Raw genomic sequence first — 24,338 nt, 5'->3', positions numbered from 1 at the left:
CATTCAATGTAACCATAGTCGGATTACTTCAAATGGAAGCACTGATGATTCTTGATTCCATAAGTGCTACCTTTTGGAGTAGTCTTGCTTATGACAACTTCCAGTGAAATGCTACTGTTATATCAACATTCTTTCCCAATTCCCCAGACATGTGCCGGTCACTATTATCACTCCGACAGATACACTGACTTGTATTTTTGATAGCAGTAAGTGCTTTTGTTGGGGTAATTTCTGATGACCCTTCCTTTTGCAGCTGGACAGCAAGATCAATATTCATTGTAACCATAGCTGGATTACTTCAAATGGAAGCACTGATGATTCTTGATTCCATAAGTGCTACCTTTTGGAGTAGTCTTGCTTATGACGACTTCCAGTGAAATGCTACTGTTATATCAACATTCTTTCCCAATTCCCCAGACATGAGCGGGTCACGATTATCACTCCAACAGAAACACTGACTTGTATTTTTGAAAGCAGTAAGTGCTTCTTGTTGGGGTAATTTCTGATGACCCTTCCTTCACATTTGCAGCTGGACAGCAAGATCAACATTCAATGTAACCATAGTTGGATTACTTCATATGGAAGCACTGATGATTCTTGATTCCATAAGTGCTACCTTTTGGAGTAGTCTTGCTCTTGACAACTTCCAGTGAAATGCTACTGTAATATGATCATTCTTTCCCAATTCTCCAGACATGAGCCGGTTACTATTATTACTCTCACAAAAACACTGACTGTATTTCTGGAAGCAGTAAGTGCTTCTTGTTGGGGTAATTTCCAATGACTATTCCTACACATTTGCAGCTGGACAGCAAAATCAACATTCAATGTAACCATAGTCGGATTACTTCAAATGGAGGCATTGCTGCGCCTTGATTCCATAAGTGCTTCCATTTGGAGTAGTCTTGCTCTTGACATTTTCCAGTGAAATGCTACTGTGACATTAACATTCTTTCCCAATTCTCCAGACATGAGCTGGTTACTAAAATTACTCTAACAGAAACACTGACTTGTATTTCTGAAAGCAGTAAGTGCTTCTTGTTGGGGTAATTTCTGTCGATCATTCCTACACATTTGCACCGGACAGCAAGATCAACATTCATTGTAACCATAGTCGGATTACTTCAAATGGAAGCACTGATGATTCTTGATTCCATAAGTGCTACCTTTTGGAGTAGTCTTGCTTATGACAACTTCCAGTGAAATGCTACTGTTATATCAACATTCTTTCCCAATTCCCCAGACATGTGCTGGTCACGATTATCACTCCAACAGAAACACTGACTTGTATTTCTGAAAGCAGTAAGTGCTTCTTGTTGGGGTAATTTCTGATGACCCTTTCTTCACATTTGCAGCTGGACAGCAAGATCAACATTCAATATAACCATAGTCGGATTACTTCAAATGGAAGCACTGATGATTCTTGATTCCATAAGTGCTACCTTTTGGAGTAGTCTTGCTCCTGACAACTTCCAGTGAAATGCTACTGTAATATGAACATTCTTTCCTAATTCTCCAGACATGAGCTGGTTACTATTATTACTCTAACAGAAACACTGACTTGTATATCTGTAAGCAGTAAGTGCTTCTTGTTGGGGTAATTTTCGTCGACCATTCCTACACATTTGCAGCTGGACAGCAAGATCAACATTCAATGTAACCATAGTCGGATTACTTCAAATGGAAGCACTGATGATTCTTGATTCCATAAGTGCTACCTTTTGGAGTAGTCTTGCTTATGACGACTTCCAGTGAAATGCTACTGTTATATCAACATTCTTTCCCAATTCCCCAGACATGTGCCGGTCACGATTATCACTCCAACAGAAACACTGACTTGTATTTTTGAAAGCAGTAAGTGCTTCTTGTTGGGTTAATTTCTGATGACCCTTCCTTCACATTTGCAGCTGAACAGCAAGATCAACATTCAATGTAACCATAGTCGGATTACTTCAAATGGAAGCATTGCTGCGCCTTGATTCCATAAGTGCTTCCATTTGGAGTAGTCTTGCTCTTGACAACTTCCAGTGAAATGCTACTGTAATATGAACATTCTTTCCTTAATTTCCAGACATGAGCTCGTTACTATTATTACTCTAACAGAAACACTGAGTTGTATTTCTGAAAGCAGTAAGTGCTTCTTGTTGGGGTAATTTTCGTCGACCATTCCTACACATTTGCAGCTGGACAGCAAGATCAACATTCAATGTAACCATAGTCGGATTACTTCAAAAGGAAGCATTGATGATTCTTGCTTCCATAAGTGCTACCTTTTGGAGTAGTCTTGCTTATGACAATTCCAGTGATATGCCACTGCAATATCAACATTCTTTCCCAATTCCCCAGACATGTGCCGGTCACGATTATCACTCCAACAGAAACACTGACTTGTATTTTTGAAAGCAGTAAGTGCTTCTTGTTGGGGTCATTTCTGATGACCCTTCCTTCACATTTGCAGCTGGACAGCAAGATCAACATTCAATGTAACCATAGTCAGATTACTTCAAATGGAAGCACTGATGATTCTTGATTCCATAAGTGCTACCTTTTGGAGTAGTCTTGCTCTTGACAACTTCCAGTGAAATGCTACTGTAATATGAACATTTTTTCATATATCTCCAGACACGAGCCGGTTACTATTATTACTCTAACAGAAACCCTGAGTTGTATTTCTGAAAGCAGTAAGTGCTTCTTGTTGGGGTAATTTTCGTCGACCATTCCTACACATTTGCAGCTGGACAGCAGGATCCACCACCCAATTTAACCATAGTCGGATTACTTCAAAAGCAAGCATTGCTGCGCCCTGATTCCATAAGTGCTTCCTTTTGGAGTAGTCTTGCTCCTGACAACTTCCAGTGAAATGCTACTGTAATATGAACATTCTTTCCTTATTCTCCAGACATGAGCTGGTTACTATTATTACTCTAACAGAAACACTGACTTGTATATCTGTAAGCAGTAAGTGCTTCTTGTTGGGGTAATTTGCGTCGACCATTCCTACACATTTGCAGCTGGACAGCAAGATCAACATTCAATGTAACCAAAGTCGGATTACTTCAAATGGAAGCACTGATGATTCTTGATTCCATAAGTGCTACCTTTTGGAGTAGTCTTGCTTATGACGACTTCCAGTGAAATGCTACTGTTATATCCACATTCTTTCCCAATTCCCCAGACATGTGCCGGTCACGATTATCACTCCAACAGAAACACTGACTTGTATTTTTGAAAGCAGTAAGTGCTTCTTGTTGGGTTAATTTCTGATGACCCTTCCTTCACATTTGCAGCTGAACAGCAAGATCAACATTCAATGTAACCATAGTCGGATTACTTCAAATGGAAGCATTGCTGCGCCTTGATTCCATAAGTGCTTCCATTTGGAGTAGTCTTGCTCTTGACAACTTCCAGTGAAATGCTACTGTAATATGAACATTCTTTCCTTAATTTCCAGACATGAGCTCGTTACTATTATTACTCTAACAGAAACACTGAGTTGTATTTCTGAAAGCAGTAAGTGCTTCTTGTTGGGGTAATTTTCGTCGACCATTCCTACACATTTGCAGCTGGACAGCAAGATCAACATTCAATGTAACCATAGTCGGATTACTTCAAAAGGAAGCATTGATGATTCTTGCTTCCATAAGTGCTACCTTTTGGAGTAGTCTTGCTTATGACAATTCCAGTGATATGCCACTGCAATATCAACATTCTTTCCCAATTCCCCAGACATGTGCCGGTCACGATTATCACTCCAACAGAAACACTGACTTGTATTTTTGAAAGCAGTAAGTGCTTCTTGTTGGGGTCATTTCTGATGACCCTTCCTTCACATTTGCAGCTGGACAGCAAGATCAACATTCAATGTAACCATAGTCAGATTACTTCAAATGGAAGCACTGATGATTCTTGATTCCATAAGTGCTACCTTTTGGAGTAGTCTTGCTCTTGACAACTTCCAGTGAAATGCTACTGTAATATGAACATTTTTTCATATATCTCCAGACACGAGCCGGTTACTATTATTACTCTAACAGAAACCCTGAGTTGTATTTCTGAAAGCAGTAAGTGCTTCTTGTTGGGGTAATTTTCGTCGACCATTCCTACACATTTGCAGCTGGACAGCAGGATCCACCACCCAATTTAACCATAGTCGGATTACTTCAAAAGCAAGCATTGCTGCGCCCTGATTCCATAAGTGCTTCCTTTTGGAGTAGTCTTGCTCCTGACAACTTCCAGTGAAATGCTACTGTAATATGAACATTCTTTCCTTATTCTCCAGACATGAGCTGGTTACTATTATTACTCTAACAGAAACACTGACTTGTATATCTGTAAGCAGTAAGTGCTTCTTGTTGGGGTAATTTGCGTCGACCATTCCTACACATTTGCAGCTGGACAGCAAGATCAACATTCAATGTAACCAAAGTCGGATTACTTCAAATGGAAGCACTGATGATTCTTGATTCCATAAGTGCTACCTTTTGGAGTAGTCTTGCTTATGACGACTTCCAGTGAAATGCTACTGTTATATCCACATTCTTTCCCAATTCCCCAGACATGTGCCGGTCACGATTATCACTCCAACAGAAACACTGACTTGTATTTTTGAAAGCAGTAAGTGCTTCTTGTTGGGGTAATTTCTGATGACCCTTCCTTCACATTTGCAGCTGGACAGCAAGATCAACATTCAATGTAACCATAGTTGGATTACTTCAAATGGAAGCACTGATGATTCTTGATTCCATAAGTGCTACCTTTTGGAGTAGTCTTGCTCTTGACAACTTCCTGTGAAATGCTACTGCAATATCAACATTCTTTCCCAATTCCCCAGACATGAGCCGGTTACTACAATTACTCTAACAGAAGCACTGACATGTATTTCTGAAAGCAGTAAGTGCTTCTTGTTGGGGTAATTTCCAATGACTATTCCTACACATTTGCAGCTGGACAGCAAGATCAACATTCAATGTAACCATAGTCGGATTACTTCAAATGGAAGCATTGCTGCGCCTTGATTCCATAAGTGCTTCCATTTGGAGTAGTCTTGCTCTTGACAACTTCCAGTGAAATGCTACTGTGACATTAACATTCTTTCCCAATTCTCCAGACATGAGCCGGTTACTAAACTTACTCTAACAGAAACACTGACTGTATTTCTGAAAGCAGTAAGTGCTTCTTGTTGGGGTAATTTCCAATGACTATTCCTACACATTTGCAGCTGGACAGCAAGATCAACATTCAATGTAACCATAGTCGGATTACTTCAAAAGGAAGCATTGATGATTCTTGCTTCCATAAGTGCTACCTTTTGGAGTAGTCTTGCTTATGACAACTTCCAGTGATATGCCACTGCAATATCAACATTCTTTCCCAATTCCCCAGACATGTGTCGGTCACGATTATCACTCCAACAGAAACACTGACTTGTATTTTTGAAAGCAGTAAGTGCTTCTTGTTGGGGTCATTTCTGATGACCCTTCCTTCACATTTGCAGCTGGACAGCAAGATCAACATTCAATGTAACCATAGTCAGATTACTTCAAATGGAAGCACTGATGATTCTTGATTCCAAAAGTGCTACCTTTTGGAGTAGTCTTGCTTCTGATAAGTTCCTCATTGAAATGCTACTGTAATATGAACATTCTTTCCCAATTCTCCGGCCAGAGCCGGTTACTACAATTACTCTAACAGAAACACTGACTTGTATTTCTGAAAGCAGTAAGTGCTTCTTGTTGGGGTAATTTTCGTCGACCATTCCTTCACATTTGCAACTGAACAGCAAGATCAACATTCATTGTAACCATAGTCGGATTACTTCAAATGGAAGCACTGATGATTCTTGATTCCATAAGTGCTACCTTTTGGAGTAGTCTTGCTCATGATAAGTTCCTCAGTGAAATGCTACTGTAATATGAACATTCTTCCCCAATTCTCCAGACATGAGCCGGTTACTAAAATTACTCTAACAGAAGCACTGACTTGTATTTCTGAAAGCAGTAAGTGCTTCTTGTTGGGGTAATTTCCATCGACCATTCCTACACATTTGCAGCTGGACAGCAAGATCAACATTCATTGTAACCATAGTCGGATTACTTCAAATGGAAGCATTGCTGCCTCTGATTCCATAAGTGCTACCTTTTTGAGTAATCTTGCTTATGACAACTTCCAGTGAAATGCTACTGTTATATCAACATTCTTTCCCAATTCCCCAGACATGTGCTGGTCACGATTATCACTCCAACAGAAACACTGACTTGTATTTTTGAAAGCAGTAAGTGCTTCTTGTTGGGGCTATTTCTGATGACCCTTTCTTCACATTTGCAGCTGGACAGCAAGATCAACATTCAATGTAACCATAGTCGGATTACTTCAAATGGAAGCACTGATGATTCTTGATTCCATAAGTGCTACCTTTTGGAGTAGTCTTGCGTATGACAAGTTCACAGTGAAATGCTACTGTAATATGAACATTCTTTCCCAATTCTCCAAACATGAGCCGGTTACTATTATTACTCTAACAGAAACACTGACTTGTATTTCTGAAAGCAGTAAGTGCTTCTTGTTTGGGTAATTTCTGATGACCCTTGAGCAGGTTACTAATATTTCTCTTACTAAAAAACAGAAACACTGACTTGTATTTCTGAAAGCAGTAACAAGTGTTTCTCGTTGTGGAAAGTAGAGTCTGATGGAAGAACTAAGTAGCTTACTTACTAATCCAGTTAGTGCTACTTGTTTGGGCAGTTTTACTTGACATTTTTAATGAAGTTCCACTAATGAAGTACTTCACTGCAAATAAAACATTAATTTCACAAACTCTCAACTGTAATAGTAATGTTTCATTAACTCCAACTTTTTCTTAATCGGATCAGAGACTGAATATCAAAGAACAAACAACTTCCAGGCTATGACTCAGGCCAGGGCTTGTTCACTCCCCCTCGCTCTACTCCTTTTTCTGTTTGTTTCAACTGCGTCATCTGGGTATTTCCGCACTGTTTGAGTGGGCGGTGGCAAATTTCACTGCAGAGAAATGCAGAGGAGGGGCGACTGCATCAAACCAACGACAATGCACCGGGTCAAAAGCGGAAACCAAATCACATTTTATTTCAAAATAAGATCGTAAAAAATGAACATATGCTGCCATTATCATATGCTGCCATTATCATTAGGATAATTGCGCAGATCAAGATGCAAGGAAAGTGAAAAACATTTCAATTGAATGTTATCTACTGCTCTCGCTGCTCACTGTCGTTCAAATATGTATTAATCCATTTGAACCAATAATAAGGACACGGACCTTATTATACCAAGATTAGACCTACAAACAGAAGCCATTTGACACACTATAGTAACACGAATTATCACTATTGTGAATATTTAAACATAATAATCAAACGCATTATAACATTAAATGTATAAAATAAAACTGAACTACACAGACCTATTATCTCTCATAACCCTCCCTAATTCTCTTTGATTGGGTGTACACTTGAACCTGTGATCGAACATTTTCCCTCCACTTCTTCACTTAGTGGCTCAGTGAAATGACATAAAATAAGATTTACCTTACCTTCAAAATATGTACAGCCTTTTGTATGACCATGGCGGGATATGTAATATTCGGTTAGACAGCTCGCTATTTATTTATACCGTTACATAGTCAATGTTTATTTTTGCCATGGTCTGGACCTGAGCCAGCTACGAATCCTTAGTTCAAATTTGTTATCTACGTTCAATGACACAATAAGGTGTATGTTATTATATTGTTGTGATTTGATCCTGAACTATACATTGAAAGACAGTGAGTGAGAAAAATTGGAACCATTTCATAGCTAGCAACACATGTCCACATTTTCACTTTCCGTACAAATAATTAAATGAAAGTTAAATTAAGGTCAGCGCACATTATTTAGGTAATTACCAAAACAATAATGTAATGATTACCAGAACACTGGAGCACAACATATACATTGTTTTTCATAAGCTGGATGTTATTAACTCAGTCACTGTGGTTGTGATACAGATTTCTCTGTCTACAAATGTTTACTTGGTACTGATTTTGATTAGTCAAAACAAACTACAGAAAATCGCAGCGTTATGTTTCTAAACTTGTCTTGTATTTCGGTAACGTCTTTACCGGAAAACGTCTTTTCTAATGTCTAACTTTACACAGAGTAGGGTGGAGCGAAGGAAGAAGCGCAGTTCTGTAAAGAAGTTTTGGTGCCACAATATCCGTGTTTATAGCGCTTGCAAGGGGACAAAACAAATAAAAAATAAAGATCAGTGAGAGCAGGATAGACTTTGGATTCAGTCATGGATGGTAAGTGGAACTGCTTTGACGGGCTCTTGTTGTTTACTGATCTCAGACGCTGTGAAAGTGTCCAGGCAGCTGTCCAGCGCACAGGGGAAAGCCCCGCTAACGTAGGAGAGAGGTCACTGTACGCTACTCGGATAGTAGCTACAGACGGAAGCTTTACTCAACTTCCTTTGATTTGTTGAATCTCGGCATGATATCTATGTGAAGTATGATCTGGCGTTATTTGTGTCTTTGTTCGGTGTCACCTGGATACGTGAACCAAAGTGTGCGTAAGAGTTTCATGTGGATTCCTCTTTATCGACTTGCGTAAATCGCCAATCGTTGTTCAGACATGTGCCAACGATTCAAGCTATCTATATAGATCAGGAACAACACATCAAAAATAAATTTGTTCAGTTTTAAATTTGTCCAAGTAAGATATGTTTCGGTGAAATGGGTTCAACGGTTTAACTTGTCCCATGCTAATCGCAACTGCTCACCCCAACGTATATACAAAGATGCGGAAATGCGATGTTTAGGGAATTATTTGCATTTGTACTCAACCAAAGGTTTGCGTAGACCTAATTGTAAATACATTGAAGGTTTAAAACAATGTGTTGTTGTTGTTGGAGCAAATGATTGAATTGATTTGTGCTGAAGAAGATGATATGAAACATTTAAATGATCTGATTTTGTCACTAATCAATTCAGACCTTGACCTGGAAGGTGTTTTACGCTTTTATTACGTTTTTGAGGCTCCAAACCTGTTAGCTTTCACCCGCAGGTGTTGTATTTCATCTAATGGCCCTTAATCTAAACAATTTAGTTACAAAGTACCAAAGACTGGATTCTGGACTGCTGTGCACTTTGTTGAACAACTTCAAACACAATGGCAGGGAATTTGACACCTATATTCTAGCCTTTCTTTTATTGTTTGCTTTCTTATACAGTCGATCTACTCTCTAACTTCTGCAAGGAAAACCATCCCAGCATCCTTTGACCTTTTTTGGATGCAGTGCTGTCCAGTAGATTTCCACTCCATAACACAAAACCCATAATAAAACCACAAAATTAAAAAAAAAAAGTGCTGGATTTTTTTTTGTCATCTGCACAGTGCACAGTGGCTTTCTGACTATATGACACATATGTCATTGTGAATTGCTATTTGCACAAGTACTCACAATTGGGTGTGTCTTTTTCTCCATTTCTCTCCACAGGAGTGTTTGGATGGGGCCTGACCCCACTCAATCCAGGTATGAAGCAATTACTGGTAAATTATGAATCTCACAGATGAATGACATAACGGTAGTGAAATACTGCTAGAAAATTGGTCTTAAGAAAATGTTTAGAATCCATGTTGCGACTGATGACAGAGCCGCTTTTTGTTGACACAGTGATATCCATATAAAGATCTGCAGAGATTTGCAACCTGGACATCATGCATTTCTGATATGTCTAGACTATAAATGTTTGCTATTAATACAAAACAATACAAAACAGATGATTAAGGGGGCTTCCTGGTTGCCTTACATAAAGAAAATATATCTCAGCCTATCCTCTAAGTGGTGCTGTAACCAAGCAAATGGAAGAGGCTGCTTTTCCTTCATGGTGAGCCAGTGAGATCATTTTTATTCATTAACTTGACCCAGAGTTCCACTTTATGACCTATGGCTGAGCTGAGATGTGCAAAATCAATATTTATATATAAATATATATTATAAAGGTTAGGCTTTCTGTTATGTAGCAAGAACTAAAGCAACTTAGAATTATACAGGCATATATGGCCAAAATGAAAGTACAACATTATACATTTGGTACTGATTGTCCAATCACATTGATCTTGCCCCAGGATCACCTAAGAAAAGAAAATATGAACACTGGACGGGACAGTTCGAAGTAATAAATTCACAAATAATGATTGGATTTGCATAAAAAATGAAATTGAGTGTTGAGAAATGTATAACTTTGAATCTCCTTAAAAAAAAGACGTATTACATGTGATCTGACTACCAGAGTGAGCTGTGTTGATCCGATTGTGTTAAAGTGGTAAAGATCTCCCAGGGCTTAAGCATTTGAGCTTTATCTTTCTCTTCCCATGTCTTCATCAGTCCAAACAGGTAACCCCTTCATAGAGATCATTGAGCAGCCAAAGCAGAGAGGGATGAGATTCAGATACAAATGTGAGGGACGCTCCGCCGGCAGCATCCCTGGAGAGAAAAGCAATGACACCACCAAAACCCATCCTGCCATTAAGGTGAGTAGGGTGCAACTTGCTGGATTGCTGGATTCCCCTAAACAAAAACACTGCCATTTAATAGAAACACGTTATGCCACTTCAGATGCACAACTACAGTGGTCCCTTACGTGTTCGAATTTCGTTGGTGACCAAGAATTCACCGCACAAGCCTCACCCCCATGAACTGGTTGGGAAAGACTGCAAACATGGATACTATGAGGCTGATTTGCAGGAGAGACGAATACACAGGTATACTGGAAACGCTGCATGTGGCTTGCATTTTATTTTTGATTTGATCTAACTAATGTTGAGTGTACTCCTGACTTGTCTTGTTGGTTAGTTAGCATTCATATCACAATACATTCTATGAGCATTTACACCTCACATGAACCTGATAAGCCTGCAAGCTCAGTATCCAGATTGGATTATTACATGTATATGCCAGTTGTAAATGGGGCCTGTCTACCTGTTTATTTGGTGTGTTATGAAATGCCAACTCACACTGCTGCCATCCTCTGTCAGTATTGTGACTCCGACTCATTAAATGCAACAGTTTATATTAGTCATTTGTTTTTCAGGTTAATGAGTCAGTGTCACATTAATAGAAATAATATGAGAATACAAGGGTTTTTAAAAGGAAAATTAGGATGAAGGATTTGCACAGATGCAGTCAGTAAATACTAAAACTAGTAAATGCAGATGAAAATGCAAATTCGAGGGCATGTTTGGTTCACCCACAACTCTGCCTTGCTGTGTTTACAGTTTTCAAAACCTGGGCATTCAATGTGTGAAGAAAAAGGATGTGAATGAGGCCATCACATGCAGGCTGCATACCAATAATAATCCATTCAACAGTGAGTATTCATGCTTAGAATTGAGATTTCCTCACAAAAGACTTTTTTTGTGGTCGTTTTCTTTTAGATTTCGTGAAAACCAAGTGTCAAATTAAAGTGTTGCTGTTCTTTGGACTTAGCCATAAACTAAATAAAGGCAGATAACAAAAATAGAATAGTAGTAATAAATTTAGCAAAATCCGTACAATAATCACTTCAATTTAAATGTTTTATTTTCCAATTTTTAGGTGCACATTTTTCTTCTCTCTGGTGCCAATTTATAGAGAAAAAGAAAGTAGAAGTGATGTGGTTGTATTTCTGATTTTGGAATAAATAGAACAAGAACTAGGTAGTATGTATGAGCAGCAGTAACCATCAGAAACAGAACAGAAGGAACAATCAAATGAGACCCATAACAGAAACTATGTGAAGAAAGTCCTGCCCTGACTGACTATCCCTTCCTGGAAGTACAGAAATGCCATAACAAAAGTTATGTAACTGGTTTGTGTTTAGGTTTGTCTTAATTACTTTTTTTAATTACTGCCTAAACAGATTATATGAAGTAAAGCAACATGACAACAATGACAACATGACTCATGACAGCCTAGTTTTGACAGGATGCAGTGTTTAGCCAGACTGCTGTGTTGCCTGACTGTGTACCACACCCATGCTGTGCTGTGTTTTGGCTCTAGTTCCCGAGGCAAAGGTGTGGGAGGAAGAGTTTGACCTGAATTCAGTTCGGCTTTGCTTCCAGGCCTCCATCACTATGCCTACAGGTGAGCTGTATGCCCTGGAGCCTGTGGTATCCCAGCCCATCTACGACAACAGTGAGTGGACACACACCAAGCTACATACTGTATAAAGACATTTTAGGCATTCATTTGGTTTACCACAACCTGGACCTGAATAAGAAGCAGAAAATGGATGGATAGATACTGACATTTGGTATTAAACTACATTTTCTGCCATTTTCTGCCTTCCTCAAACCGTGATCATGGTCCAGTCAACAACATGTTAACATTTCATTACAATTCAGTTCACTTCAGTGTTCTCTCCAGGATTTTATTCACGTTATGGTGGAAATATGTACCTATCCTCAGTCCATCAACTTGTTACAGTTATTTCAGTGTTCCAGTGTTCAGCTGGTGTTTCTGATCTTTCATATGCAACCATCATCAACCATGTAACGGATATGGGGTCAATCCTGCCTCTGCTCATATCCATCTACCATTAAACCACGGCACAGGAATCCTGTTTCTTCAACCTAAAAACATTTTGAGGCTGTCTTTGCCATATTCAGGTTGCTACCCTTGAAACTACCATGTCTGCTGCTGCCTCTGTGCAGCCTTTGTCTCCAGGCGGACTTTCTCTGCCTTCCAGCGCCACTGTTGAAGTTGTCTTCAGACTGAATGGGGAAAATAACATTTTAAAAAGGCTTTTTTTTTTAAAAGAAAAAAGATTTCTGCCTCGTGTGTATTTTAAAATGCCTCATCTTCTGCCTCAATCACATTATAATAACAACTATTTTAGATAGTGGTCATGATCAGTTAACAACACAAAGGCCAGTTTTAGGCTTGTTTATTGTTGTATTTGTACTGTGAAGCACTAATAATTTACTAGAGAGTTGAAGAATGACACTGACTTATGTGGATGTACAGTATCGCAACTCTCATTATGGCCCTTTTGAATTGTGTGAATTGTTTTATGAATAGCCACAAACTGCCAATACACTAACTTATGCTGTAGCAAGATATCAACAAACTCCAGGCTCTTAATTGTTCCATTGTGTGTATTAGACAGCTCAGCTTAAAACTGATTAAAAAACCTAACCAGGTACTGCTGCTGTTTCTCTAATCTTCTTCCAGACCCACTCTGTCTGTTTTTGCTCTAGGTAACAAAGTGGAGACAGTTCAGGATAACACATGGCCTCAATTCCTGCAACTTAAAGAAATACTGCATTTTCTCCTTTAACTTTATATGCATTCAATTCAACAATTCATTCATTCATTTGTGTGCAGTCGGAAAACACCTTCTGACCTCTGATTCAATTCCACCATATAGTTTTTATAGTCAGTCTTTACAGTAACTGGTTTGACAATCTGTCACTGACAAACAAAAAATGTTTGCCTCGATCAAATTTCCTGAAATTCCAGGTTAAAGGTAAATTAAAAAGGTATCTGTCTCGTGCTCATTTTAAAATGTCTCATGTTCTACCTCCATGACATTATAAGCAATTTATAGTCATTTCAGTATGTATGCTTGAACTAACTATGAATTTCAGTTTCCTCCGTATTGTATAGAGAGAATGGTCTGAAAAGCTCCTTTATGTCATTTTTTGCCATTTTACCTATCATTGAATTTGGCTTTGTGTGCTACCTTACAATAATCCAGGGTTACCAATTTACCAAAAGCCTGTAAATAGTTTTTGAGATGTGTTTGTTGTTTTACTGAATGAGTGTGAAGGACTTTACCAGCATGTTGAAGAATATTTTTTGTTTTTGTTTTTTTTCCCTTTTATTTTTTCCATATAATTTTAAGGGCTTTTAAATAATTGGAAATCAGTAGGAGTTGTTCCCTTTTAACATTTCTTTTTATGATTTTCATTTTGTAATAGTCTGCAATGTTCAAAGATAAAGTTAAAATTACGATGAAAAAATCTAATCTTGAACTTCCTGTGCAGAGGGATGTTGAGTTTACCAAAAATAATAAGCAACAAATGTTCCAATAATTCAGACAAGAATACTACACGAAAAAGAACAAAAAAGTATGCTGTTAGAGAAATATTTGGTTTGGTTGACTTAAGCTGCCAAAGGGTCAACACATGTTTATAATTATTCAGAGGAAATAATTCTTCTGTTTCTGTGGCTTCATGAACGTCATGTAATATCTAACCTTACTAACCAGTCACAGGCCAACCTCTGCATTCAGCAGGTGTCTGTTGTACATCTGAAGTCTTAGAGTTGTGTTTATCTTTAAATTAACCACAACATTTCTTTGATAGGGGCACCAAACACAGCTGAGCTGAAGATTTGCAGAGTAAACCGCAACACAGGAAGCTGTAAAGGAGGGGACGAAATCTTTCTCTTGTGTGACAAAGTACAAAAAGGTACACTGTGGTCTGTTTTCATGCAGTTTTAACATTCCTCAAATATAACTCAGTAATAGATCACCCAGCAGAGCCAGATCTATTTTTGATTTATATTTTGAACACTCACTCACACACAGTTGCGCACCAAAAATTGAAACCCTTATTAATTTTCTCAATTCCCCCAACAGAGGACATAGAGGTGCGCTTCTTCCAGGATTCCTGGGAGGGAAAGGGCACTTTCTCTCAGGCTGATGTTCACAGACAGGTGGCCATTGTGTTTCGAACACCGCCCTACCGGGACACAAACCTCACAGAGCCTGTTTGTGTGAAGATGCAGCTCCGTCGGCCCTCTGACCGAGAGGTCAGCGAGCCAATGGACTTCAAGTACCTGCCTGCTGAGACAGGTAATACAATTTTCTATCTATTGTTAAGATAAGGTGTTTCCATGAGTCTTTTCTCACAAGTTCACTTTAAATATTACCCTTGCAGATGAATACAGGCTACGTGAGAAGAGAAAGTATACTGGGGGTATGTTCCAGAGCCTGAAGCTGGGGCCTGCTCTGTCTAGCGGTATGTTGATTTGTATCTCTTTTGTTAAATTCTGCTATAAAGTAATTGGTGATTTTTAGCAGTTGCACTGTAATGTAATGGTATCTGTTCGACCTCCAGTGTCCATTCCAGTGGATCGAAGGCACATAAGCCCAGCAAGGAGGACAATCACCCCCAAGCCTCCAGCAATGAATACACAGACTAGTGAGTCATTCTAAGATTTGTACAGCTATTACTGATTATATGTGCCTGTTGGTAATATTGTGCATAAACAAGATATCATACTACAAAAATAGGTGGTAATTTAAAACTTTTTGTTCCAAATAGATGTCAACCCAGTGATGCCCCCTAATGGAAGTGGAGTGAAGCCCCAGCCATCCTATCCTTACATCCAGCCAGGGCAGTTTTCAATACAGCCCAAAGTAGAACCATGCCTCTCTGCTTCTGCTACAAATACAAGCCAAACATGGAAGCTCATGGAGTGTCTGAACCGAACTGTGCCAAGCTACGCCACCACAATTCAAGGGTCAGCCTCCTCCTCTGCTGCCGCTGCTAGCCAGGACTACTCAACGGTCAACTTGTCAGATCTTCATGAGTTCTTCCCAAACTTTTCTACAGCCATTGCCCAGGAGCAAGCATCTTCTCAGGGGAGCACAACCACTGCACAGCACAGCACTTCCTTCCCCCATCAGAGCTCACAGTTCCGTGTGGATGCACCACTGGCGGACGATGATATCCCAGAGTTCCCCAGCTTTTCTGAGGCTCAAGCCCCAGGGACCCTGGACAGCATCAACATGGATGATTTTGTGGACCTTCTGACGCCTCAGCTCATGGGCGAGGGTGGAAACAGTGCTTCTGTGTTGGCTCAAGCTCCCTGCCAAGTTGCCCCTTCCACCTCCACTGCCACTGATCAAAGTGGTGCAGCCTCCCAAAATACTTCAGACCCAGCCAGCATCCCAGGAAGCACCTGGATGAATTACCCCAACATCATTGTCAGTTTGCTCCAGAATGAGAACATGATGGACAATTCAACCAACAACACAAACCAGCGCGTTTCCTTGGATGACTTTGACGAGATGATGTCCGCTGATGAGGATCGTCTTATTTCCATTTTTAATAATGGAAGCCAACACAGTTTTGTGTCAGGAAATCATACTTAAAAGTGATCCACATTATATTATTAGATATTTACGAGTCCTGTTCTTCAGACCATTTGTATCGGATCTGGAACTGAAATCCTTTCAGAGTATCTTCATTGTTACTGAAAAAAGGAAAATGGTGGCTATGAAGGGGCAGAATGTAGCAAAACTGCCCAATGCGGACCTGCTCATTGAAATACCGTAGGGAATCTGGTATTCTGCGTGTAATGTCTGAACATTTGTGGATTCTTCTTACAGATTAAAAACAGGACTAAACGTAAACAGGCGTTAGAGAGACAAGTGTATTCGATGTTCCTTATTAATCAGGAAATGAATATGGATATTACACCCTCCCCCCCAAAGAAATCTTACAGATGCGTTGCTGAATGTAGTTGTTTGAATGTTTTCCTGTTGAGACGCTTGGCTTTCCCGAAACATGGAAATTGTCTTTTTGTAATATCGCTACTTTTGTAACTCAATGTTCAATGTTGATGTGATTGTATGAAGTCAGACATTTTACACGAAGGTGCTGATACTCAAGAGTTCATTATGCAGTCAATTGTGGAGGTGAGCCTATACAGTTAGCAACAAATCTCCTTTTTGTTAAATAATCCCATGTGTTACTCTGAACGTCTTGCGCACTCATATTTGTTTCTATGTTTGAACCAGCTGTACAAGTGCCTTTGATGAGATTCTCAGTCAAAATGTGGTAGCAACTCACTCACAAAATGAAGGTCTGAAGGTCTTGGTTGAGTTTATAGCAAAAAAAGGTCCACAAGAGGCGAATACATTACACTGACAGAACTTTAACATAATCCGTTTCTTCTCTGGCAGTACAATTTCTAATCACACATTTTTAACCAGGCTGTGGTTCACTTTGCTGTATTCTGTCAAAGTTACCCCGTTAAACAGATGCATTCATGCTTATATATGGAAATTATACACACAATTGCTGGTGTAATGTGGGATTTCTCCTGTCAAAATAAAAATAAAAACTTCGCTTGGGAATCAGAATCATTAACAAATTCAAAAGCTACTTTTTTTATTTTTTTTATTTAGCAACTTTGCAATAATCGTTCAAGAAGACGCAAAAAAATAAAGGCAACAGGAAAGAAATGTATCGGCTACATGATTTAAAAAAGCTTAAGGTGCGATATAAGGTTTCTCTGAACACGAGCATACATTCAAATTTTTCATTCAAAGAACTTGAGAAATTTCGGAATGAAGACGTGCCTTGTGTACAATCATCCAAAACATTGTCATGATAACAATTCTATGTGACTTCAAGATTTGTCACCTTGTTCGTAATGTGCGAACGCCTGGGTACACACTCCAGGTCAAATTTGCTCTCGTATATGGTTGGACAAAGCTTCCAGCGGTTGTTGCGGTATATTCCCAAGTATGTGTAAACATCTGGCTTGTAGGAAAGAGGACATTTGATTCCTGTGGCACGGAGAACAGAGTCCAACATCATGACGTCACGCTCATCAGTGAAGTTCTGGCTATGAGCACAAATTACCTGCTTGCTCTGTCTCTGCGGGTCATATGGACTGACTTTAACTAGTGAGATCTTGCCGTCCATGGCTGCCCGGGCCGCACACTCCCAAGCATTGTCCAGCTTGAAACCAGAGTCCAAGTGCATCAGCCATTTGCCTGAGAGCACGCCGTGGTTCATGGCCAACTCCTTGATTGTCTGGTAACTGACAGACCGACCGCTCGCTAAAAGTCTGTCCCAGCTGTCTTGCAGACCTGCAACATCTCCTGCCTTGGGGCGGTGGTTTGGCCCCAGTACAGCTATCCACCCCACGGGGCTCACACCGTCCTCTTCATCACCAAATCGGCACACCTGTGAGGGACTGTTGCTCTCCAGCCACGCATCAAACTCACTTCTCGGAGTTCTTCTTGAGTCAAACACAATCCAGGGATCCATGTCTGCAGCCATGGCCTCCGCAGCAAAGGTCTCTGCAGGGAACGACTCAGTAGTCTCCGTCTCCCCATCTACAGAGGCCTCTTTCTTCTCCATGGCTCTGTCCGTGGGAGGCTGTTCCATTTCAAGGGGCTTATTCTGTTGGACTGAAAGAGTTGAAAAATGTTTAAAACACCCTAAACCAGCTCCTGATCATAGTTCGCTGGACTTTCAAAATCCGGAAATTGACAACCAATGTAAGCTAGTGCTACAAGCTAGGCTGTCAGTAGAAGCGTAATTTTTCCCCGTCACTTTGTTTGTTAAACATTTATACGTATGTGTGTGCGTACTTTTAATTCGTTTAGATGTCAGCAAGGTAAACAATTTTAATCGCCCACGTGAAAGCGTTTATAAGATGAATTTCGGTCTTTGCTAGCAGGTTAGCTAGCTGTCTATCACCCCTCCATGTTTTGTAGAAGTAAGAAGAAACTTTAATTACAGGCATTTTGGAACATAAACAAAACACGCTAGTTCACCGGACGGTTTATATCTTTAAATATCTAATTTAGTCATTTAAACATTTTATTGCATTAATCACTCGAGGATTACATTTCCGCGACTATATACATTTTCTGCATATGAGGTAGATAATGAACCTGGAGGCAAAATTTGTTTCGAATATCTGTTCCACACAAAAATAATAGTAGACAATGCTAACGTGATCTGCTGTTGACAAATTAACAAGCATCGGACTTTGCCATAAAGCGTTTCCTTAGCTACAGCTAACTTAAGTTGTACTGACGCTACAACTGCAACACGCACATCGAATTGGAGATCAATCCATTGAGAAAATAGTCATGTCTGCTGCATCGTTCGCGTCGCTACATCCACAGATATCGTGGCGTTTTTAAAGAAAACATTAAAACAACCACACGCACTGTTAGACGATCACCTCGTTCTCGCTGCTGCACTTCTCACAATACAAATGAAAGGAACGTCACCGGGCCCTAAACTGGACGGCGCTGTGACCCTGCGGACTGCGGAGACGAGCTGCCCTGCCAGGCAGGGAACGAGTGACGACGACGTGCTAACGAGCTAGCCAAGTAGCTAAAGCTATCTGGTGCGTGCGCGGTGGAGCTTATTTATGTATAGAGTAGAATAATTGTTCAGAAATACACTGTATTTTCTTTTAAGTTGGCAACCCATTCATTTAATTATGCCAAGCAAAAAGAAGAAATACAACGCCAGATTCCCCCCGGTAAGTCTACTGTTTGCTGAACCGGTGTTAATACTAGCATTAGCCAACTGTATGATAGAAATCCAACTTCTCCAGATAAGTTGAACTGAATTCGACACCTCAAGCTACCCACAGAGGTGACGGGACACGTTTTCGTCAATTGTAACACCGATAACTATTAAGTGTGAGTTTTGGAAACTAGGTAGCCCATAAGCCAACGTTTGTAAGGCAAGTTGGACCCAAGGCGTTCGTTGTAAGGTAGCAAGCTAGTCAGTCATCAATTCTCATTGTTTTTAGCAATACATGCTAAATGAAACTGCAATTTGATCTAATCACGCTTTTAGTGTGTTTCATATGGAAAATCTCGACGTGCTCACTTAACAAACAAGCACCAAAAGAGTGAACAGTCTGTGCTAAAGAAGCCATACATTTCGGATAATCATGTTGCATTGCACTTTGCATCACAAATCATTGCCCTGTAGAGTCTAGTTTCTGATTTACAGGACGCTAGTTAGCGAGCTTATCAACTTTAAACTTGTACACACATACACCTGAACCGTGTTCTTTTCCGAGTACAGGCAAGGATTAAGAAGATCATGCAGACTGATGAAGAAATAGGCAAAGTGGCAGCAGCAGTACCTGTTATTATTTGTATCCTTCCTGCTTCCGGACTCCATCGTACAAGTAATGGAATATTTTTGCAAGATGTTTTCCTGTGAGGACTGAAGTACTAGAGTTTTCTAAAATGTATCTTTATCTCAAGTGAGCTAAAAGAAACAAATCTATATTGTTCAGCAAAATGACTACTTACTGGTGGTAAAATATTGTATATGTGTGTATACGTATATACAACGTTTTTTAAATATTGTCGTTGGACTCTGTTTAGCTACAAACAAGGTGACACAACATAGTCTTAGAATTTTGGCAATCTGTGATATAATTTCCTATACCAAGACACCAGCAAGAGCGTTGGAGCTTTTCTTGGAATCACTGCTTACAAAGGCATGTCAAGTCACCCAGTCCAGGAATGCAAAGACAATGACCACATCACATCTGTAAGTTTCATATTTCATTTTGAAAGCCTGTACATTTAACTAACTTTATTATTATGCTCTCCAAAAAATGTGAGAGATGGATATCTTTGGATTTCTTAAGACATTAAATGCTAAAATCATTATGGCATACATTAGATGTGATTTCGGGCTGTAGGTCAACCGTGTATGGACTCATGTTGGTGCATCGGATTGTGGAATTCCTTGTATTTGAAAATATAACAAAGATTTTTCTGTCAAAGGAACTTGGTGTGTTGCTCAAACACGGTGCATGTTTAACTTAAAACTGATGCGTTTACAGTATCTTTTGTCTTTTTGCAATGTTATGTTTAGCATTTTACTGAACCAAGAATGTGTGTGAATCTGTAGAGTGGGATGCACTGATCAATATTTATGTTTGCAGAAAGCAGTGTATTGAGCTGGAGCAACAGTTTGACTTCCTGAAGGACTTAGTGGCAACAGTGCCGGACATGCAGGGAGAGGGGGAAGAGAACCACACAGAGGGGGGAGGAGAAAAAGTCCCTCGCCGGTATCTTTCACTCACTCACTCACTGATTCACCAAAGTGTAATCTGCCATATTCGGTCATTCAGCATGTCTTGGAAACACCAACACAGACTTGTAATCACCTTAAATCAAAGTATGATTACTCAGAAGTGAAGCACACGTGTATGTTATCAAATTACAGTTTGCTCTCTCCCCTCTCCCCCCCAGAGGTAGAAAGCCTGGCTCTGGTCGCAAAAATGGAGGTGCCAGCACCAAAGGCAAGGACAAGAAACTGTCTGGCACAGAGTCGGAGCAAGAGGTGGGCACTGATTTACACGCTGAGTCCCCAAGAGAGATACAGCATGAATTATGTCAAGTCAAGTCAACTTTATTTGTGTAGCCCAATATCATACAATGTCTCAAAGGGCTTTAGAGGCCCACAACATCAGGATTACCCCTAATCACATGTAAGGTGGTGATAGTCAAAATTATGGATCTTATTTGATCTTTCAGCTGTCTGTTGTCTTTCTTGTGATGCAAACAGGATGACTCTGAAGACAGTGAGACAGATGGGGACGAGGAGGATGGTTCTCAGTCTAGCACAAATCTACAGCCTGCATCCAGGTTCAACAGGTATGGAGAAAACCCTGACAATAACATCACAACGAACAACTAACCAAATAACTGGCACATACCCTGTTCAGGCACACTGGTATTTATCCAGATAATCAATAATTGATCAACCATAAACACCACTCAGGGAGTTTGCAGTGGTAGATAAGATCTATATATATATACTGTTATTAAGGAGACTTGGAACATCACATCTCAGATCTACAATGATGCTATTGACCTAAGGTTTGTGGGATTTGAGAATTATGAAGTTAAAACAGATGTGTTATCCAAGGCAAAAGTTATAAGAAGTAGTAAGTAATTTTGATTTTAATTTATTCAACACCTTCTACATGCCCAACACTACTGTAAACTAAGTTTACCAGATCGGATGGGGGAAATATCCCAGGTTAACCTAAATGTAAAAATACTACTGGCACAGTTAACGTGAAAACCTGTGTAACCAAGAGAGAAAATGTGCCATGTGTCAGCAGATAGTCCAAAAAATAAATGCCACATGGCAGAATCGAAGGTTAAGAATCCAACCAACTAAAAACACATGCTCATATAAGAAGTAGAGCAACATGTTGTACTCAAAACACGCTAAGTGTTGATGATGTTGTCTTAACAATTTTGCTTGATGTTTTTGTACTGTGTTTATCTACAATTCTACTGTCTGTGCATTGTACTGTATTAATAGCATTTGGAATATATTCTTTCATTTTCCCCCGGTGGAAATTATAGATCTCTAGGGGTAACAATGTAATGGTGACTTTGTGTCATTGCAATTTTTAAATACATTCGTCCTAATCCCTGGTTTTCACCTTTGTTTATACCTATGCAGCCCAAATGCTCCACCCCAGTTAATGCAGACGGGCAACATGACCCCAATGGGTGGCATGGCCCCAGCTCAGCCACATGGTGGCATGGCCTTTGCCCCCCACCCCTCCATGATGAGCATTACATCGCCACCTCCTGCCCCCATGCCGCACAAACATGATGGCGACGATGATGAAGATTATGATTCTTAGCTCGTTCTCCACCACTCACACACATGGCCGCACACTCTTTTACCTTTTATTTTTGATTTCATAAGTTGTTCTCATGGTGGCCACTCTTAGTATAGGAGAGAGAGACTCTTCACATCAGCCCATTAACAAAGACACGCCGTGGAAGATGGATAACTGGTTGTATATTATGTGTTTTAATTTTCATTTTTTTTAAATATGGTTTTTATTTTATTGTAGAGGAGAAACCAACCAGAATGTTTTTTAAGAAGTCAATTCTATTTTGATGATTAAGACTGGCAATTGCCATTGTTTTGCCACACACCCGACAGAATGGATAGGTGTGGTTTGTTTTGCCCCACAGGTTTTGTTTTTCAGTCCTCTGTATAAGACATCAGTTGTAACGAACATATCAGTCCTTGTTATTCAAACTTTTGTAAAAAATGATCAGACTGTAGTTGGAGCCTTAATGTAGCCTTTGATGCTGTTAATGCTAAAGCAACTACTCAAGAGGCTTTAAATTATCTCCGTCATGATCAGCACTTGTCCTAGGGAAAGGAAATGGCCTTTGTCTCACCAATAAAAGTGTTAAGGTTATTGATTAGTTATGATATACCACTAAGATGTGAGCCAAACAACCCGGCTTTGTCACAACGTGCTAGAAAGTCCGTAACATAAAAGAGGCAGATGTGTGGTATTTTTACTAAAGGCTAGCTAACAAAGCATTTTCAATTAGTTTCTATTTTTAAGTCAGGATTTTATCGTAAAACTGTATCCAAGGCCACAGGCTGTAATCAAACATGTTTGCTGTTTTTGAAGCTGCCAGTTTGACGTTACCCACTCTGACATGCGGAATTATTTTGTATAACCATTGCCCACCCATGCAACTCCATGTTTATACTGAAGCGTATTATGACTCCTGGACCATGACTACTAAATACTAGTAGTATATACAAGTAGTTTCCTTTGTCCCGCCGCAATCTACTCTAATTCTGTTATGATCACCCCTCAAATCTTCTTTTTGGAATGAGTTTCACTTGCAGCCAATGTTGTTTTCCTCTTTTAGATTGTTTTAAATGTATCCATTGATGGGGCTCCCATTTGTGTCAGTCTCGGTATGAAATGTTTCAAAATAGACATTTGAAATTGACACTGTATGGTAAACTTTTAACATCCTTTTTATTTTGTATGGGTGAAATAAAGTTCATATTTCAATTACAAAATGGAGCAGCTGTTTTGTCTATTTTTCTACATCCGTGCTTAATATCAATAAGAAGAATGCTGGAGTTCACCTGGCTTTGACTGTGAGGCCAATAGCTGATTCCTGTGGTGGCTTCCGTCTTCATTTTTCAGCGGAAGGTGGTCTTTGTGTTTCCATAGCAAGTCTTTGTTTATTATAGTTATTATATGGTAAAAGTTTCTCATAAAGCATGCATGCAGCTCAGGTAGATTTACTGCCCTGTCACTCATCGTAAGGGCTTCAGCAGTTACTGTACCTCCCAGTAGTCAAATCAGATAAATGTTTCCACAGAGGAAAGAGACATCACAGACACCCTTGCCCCAAATGTGTAGCCAGATTTTTTTGTCCTGTTCCTCCTGTTTCCTTATTTTCCAATAGTCCATTTTATTGTGTAAAAATACAGCCGCCTTGTGTACCCCCAGCCAAGCAGACCCGAGCAGAGGCAACAAAAACAACTGTATCCTTCCTGCACAAGCATTGACTCAGCAGACTGTCAGGAGGTGGGCCTTTAGTGTGTGTGTGAGTGTGGGTGTGTGTGGGTGGGTGTGTGAGTGAGTGAGTGTGTGTGGTGGGGGGGAAGGGCAGATGGGGAGTAGGTGGTCGGTGTCCAAATAAATTGCAATTGTGGGCAGGGAAGGGCGACCATCAAAGGACCAACAGA

The 24,338-nt window shown here is 39.8% G+C and overlaps 3 protein-coding genes across 6 annotated transcripts; 2 read left to right on the top strand and 1 right to left on the bottom strand.

The window, feature by feature from the left end:
- The first annotated feature begins 8,171 nt into the window (after window positions 1-8,171).
- On the top strand, window positions 8,172-16,254 carry rela (v-rel avian reticuloendotheliosis viral oncogene homolog A). 2 transcript variants are annotated; one of them, XM_076143683.1, is made up of 11 exons: window positions 8,172-8,317; window positions 9,511-9,546; window positions 10,402-10,547; window positions 10,633-10,778; window positions 11,292-11,383; window positions 12,055-12,189; window positions 14,364-14,468; window positions 14,639-14,854; window positions 14,940-15,020; window positions 15,120-15,203; window positions 15,327-16,254. In XM_076143683.1, the coding sequence occupies exons 1-11, from the start codon at window positions 8,311-8,313 to the stop codon at window positions 16,157-16,159; spliced, it is 1,881 nt and encodes a 626-aa protein (XP_075999798.1). In that variant the 5' UTR covers window positions 8,172-8,310; the 3' UTR covers window positions 16,160-16,254. The 2 variants fall into 2 exon arrangements, with proteins under 2 accessions (XP_075999798.1, XP_075999800.1); XM_076143685.1 differs by having other exon boundaries at window positions 9,511-9,563.
- Window positions 16,255-16,875: 621 nt separating this feature from the next.
- Window positions 16,876-19,096, bottom strand: cunh11orf68 (chromosome unknown C11orf68 homolog). Of its 3 annotated transcripts, none has more exons than XM_076143687.1 (2): window positions 18,997-19,096; window positions 16,876-18,211 (listed from the first exon to the last, which is right to left on the bottom strand). In XM_076143687.1, the coding sequence occupies exon 2, from the start codon at window positions 18,186-18,188 to the stop codon at window positions 17,412-17,414; it is 777 nt and encodes a 258-aa protein (XP_075999802.1). In that variant the 5' UTR covers window positions 18,189-18,211; window positions 18,997-19,096; the 3' UTR covers window positions 16,876-17,411. The 3 variants fall into 3 exon arrangements, with proteins under 3 accessions (XP_075999802.1, XP_075999801.1, XP_075999803.1); XM_076143686.1 differs by having other exon boundaries at window positions 18,983-19,091; XM_076143688.1 differs by lacking the exon at window positions 18,997-19,096 and adding an exon at window positions 18,867-18,970.
- On the top strand, window positions 18,961-23,538 carry drap1 (DR1-associated protein 1 (negative cofactor 2 alpha)). Its single transcript, XM_076143689.1, has 7 exons — window positions 18,961-19,302; window positions 19,860-19,932; window positions 20,243-20,336; window positions 20,737-20,862; window positions 21,047-21,137; window positions 21,363-21,451; window positions 22,275-23,538. The coding sequence occupies exons 1-7, from the start codon at window positions 19,261-19,263 to the stop codon at window positions 22,459-22,461; spliced, it is 702 nt and encodes a 233-aa protein (XP_075999804.1). The 5' UTR covers window positions 18,961-19,260; the 3' UTR covers window positions 22,462-23,538.
- The last annotated feature ends 800 nt before the right edge of the window (window positions 23,539-24,338 follow it).

This window comes from Genypterus blacodes, unplaced genomic scaffold, assembly GCF_046128005.1.
Source record: "Genypterus blacodes isolate CSIRO-AG114 ecotype Tasmania unplaced genomic scaffold, CSIRO-AGI_Gbla_v1 ptg000027l_1, whole genome shotgun sequence".
NCBI classification, from domain to species: domain Eukaryota; kingdom Metazoa; phylum Chordata; class Actinopteri; order Ophidiiformes; family Ophidiidae; genus Genypterus; species Genypterus blacodes.
Note: the sequence above shows the minus strand (reverse complement) of the source record. Positions and strands in the feature narration are given on the sequence as shown.

Coding starts and splice junctions, on each gene's coding strand:
- cunh11orf68 (XM_076143687.1), bottom strand. CDS start 18,188: ATGGAACAGCCTCCCACGGACAGAGCCATGGAGAAGAAAGAGGCCTCT.
- drap1 (XM_076143689.1), top strand. CDS start 19,261: ATGCCAAGCAAAAAGAAGAAATACAACGCCAGATTCCCCCCG. Junction 19,933..20,242: donor AGCAGTACCTGTTATTATTT/GTATCCTTCCTG, acceptor CCAAGACACCAG/CAAGAGCGTTGGAGCTTTTC. Junction 21,138..21,362: donor GCACAGAGTCGGAGCAAGAG/GTGGGCACTGAT, acceptor TGATGCAAACAG/GATGACTCTGAAGACAGTGA.
- rela (XM_076143683.1), top strand. Junction 10,548..10,632: donor AAACCCATCCTGCCATTAAG/GTGAGTAGGGTG, acceptor ATGCCACTTCAG/ATGCACAACTACAGTGGTCC. Junction 14,855..14,939: donor GTACCTGCCTGCTGAGACAG/GTAATACAATTT, acceptor TTACCCTTGCAG/ATGAATACAGGCTACGTGAG.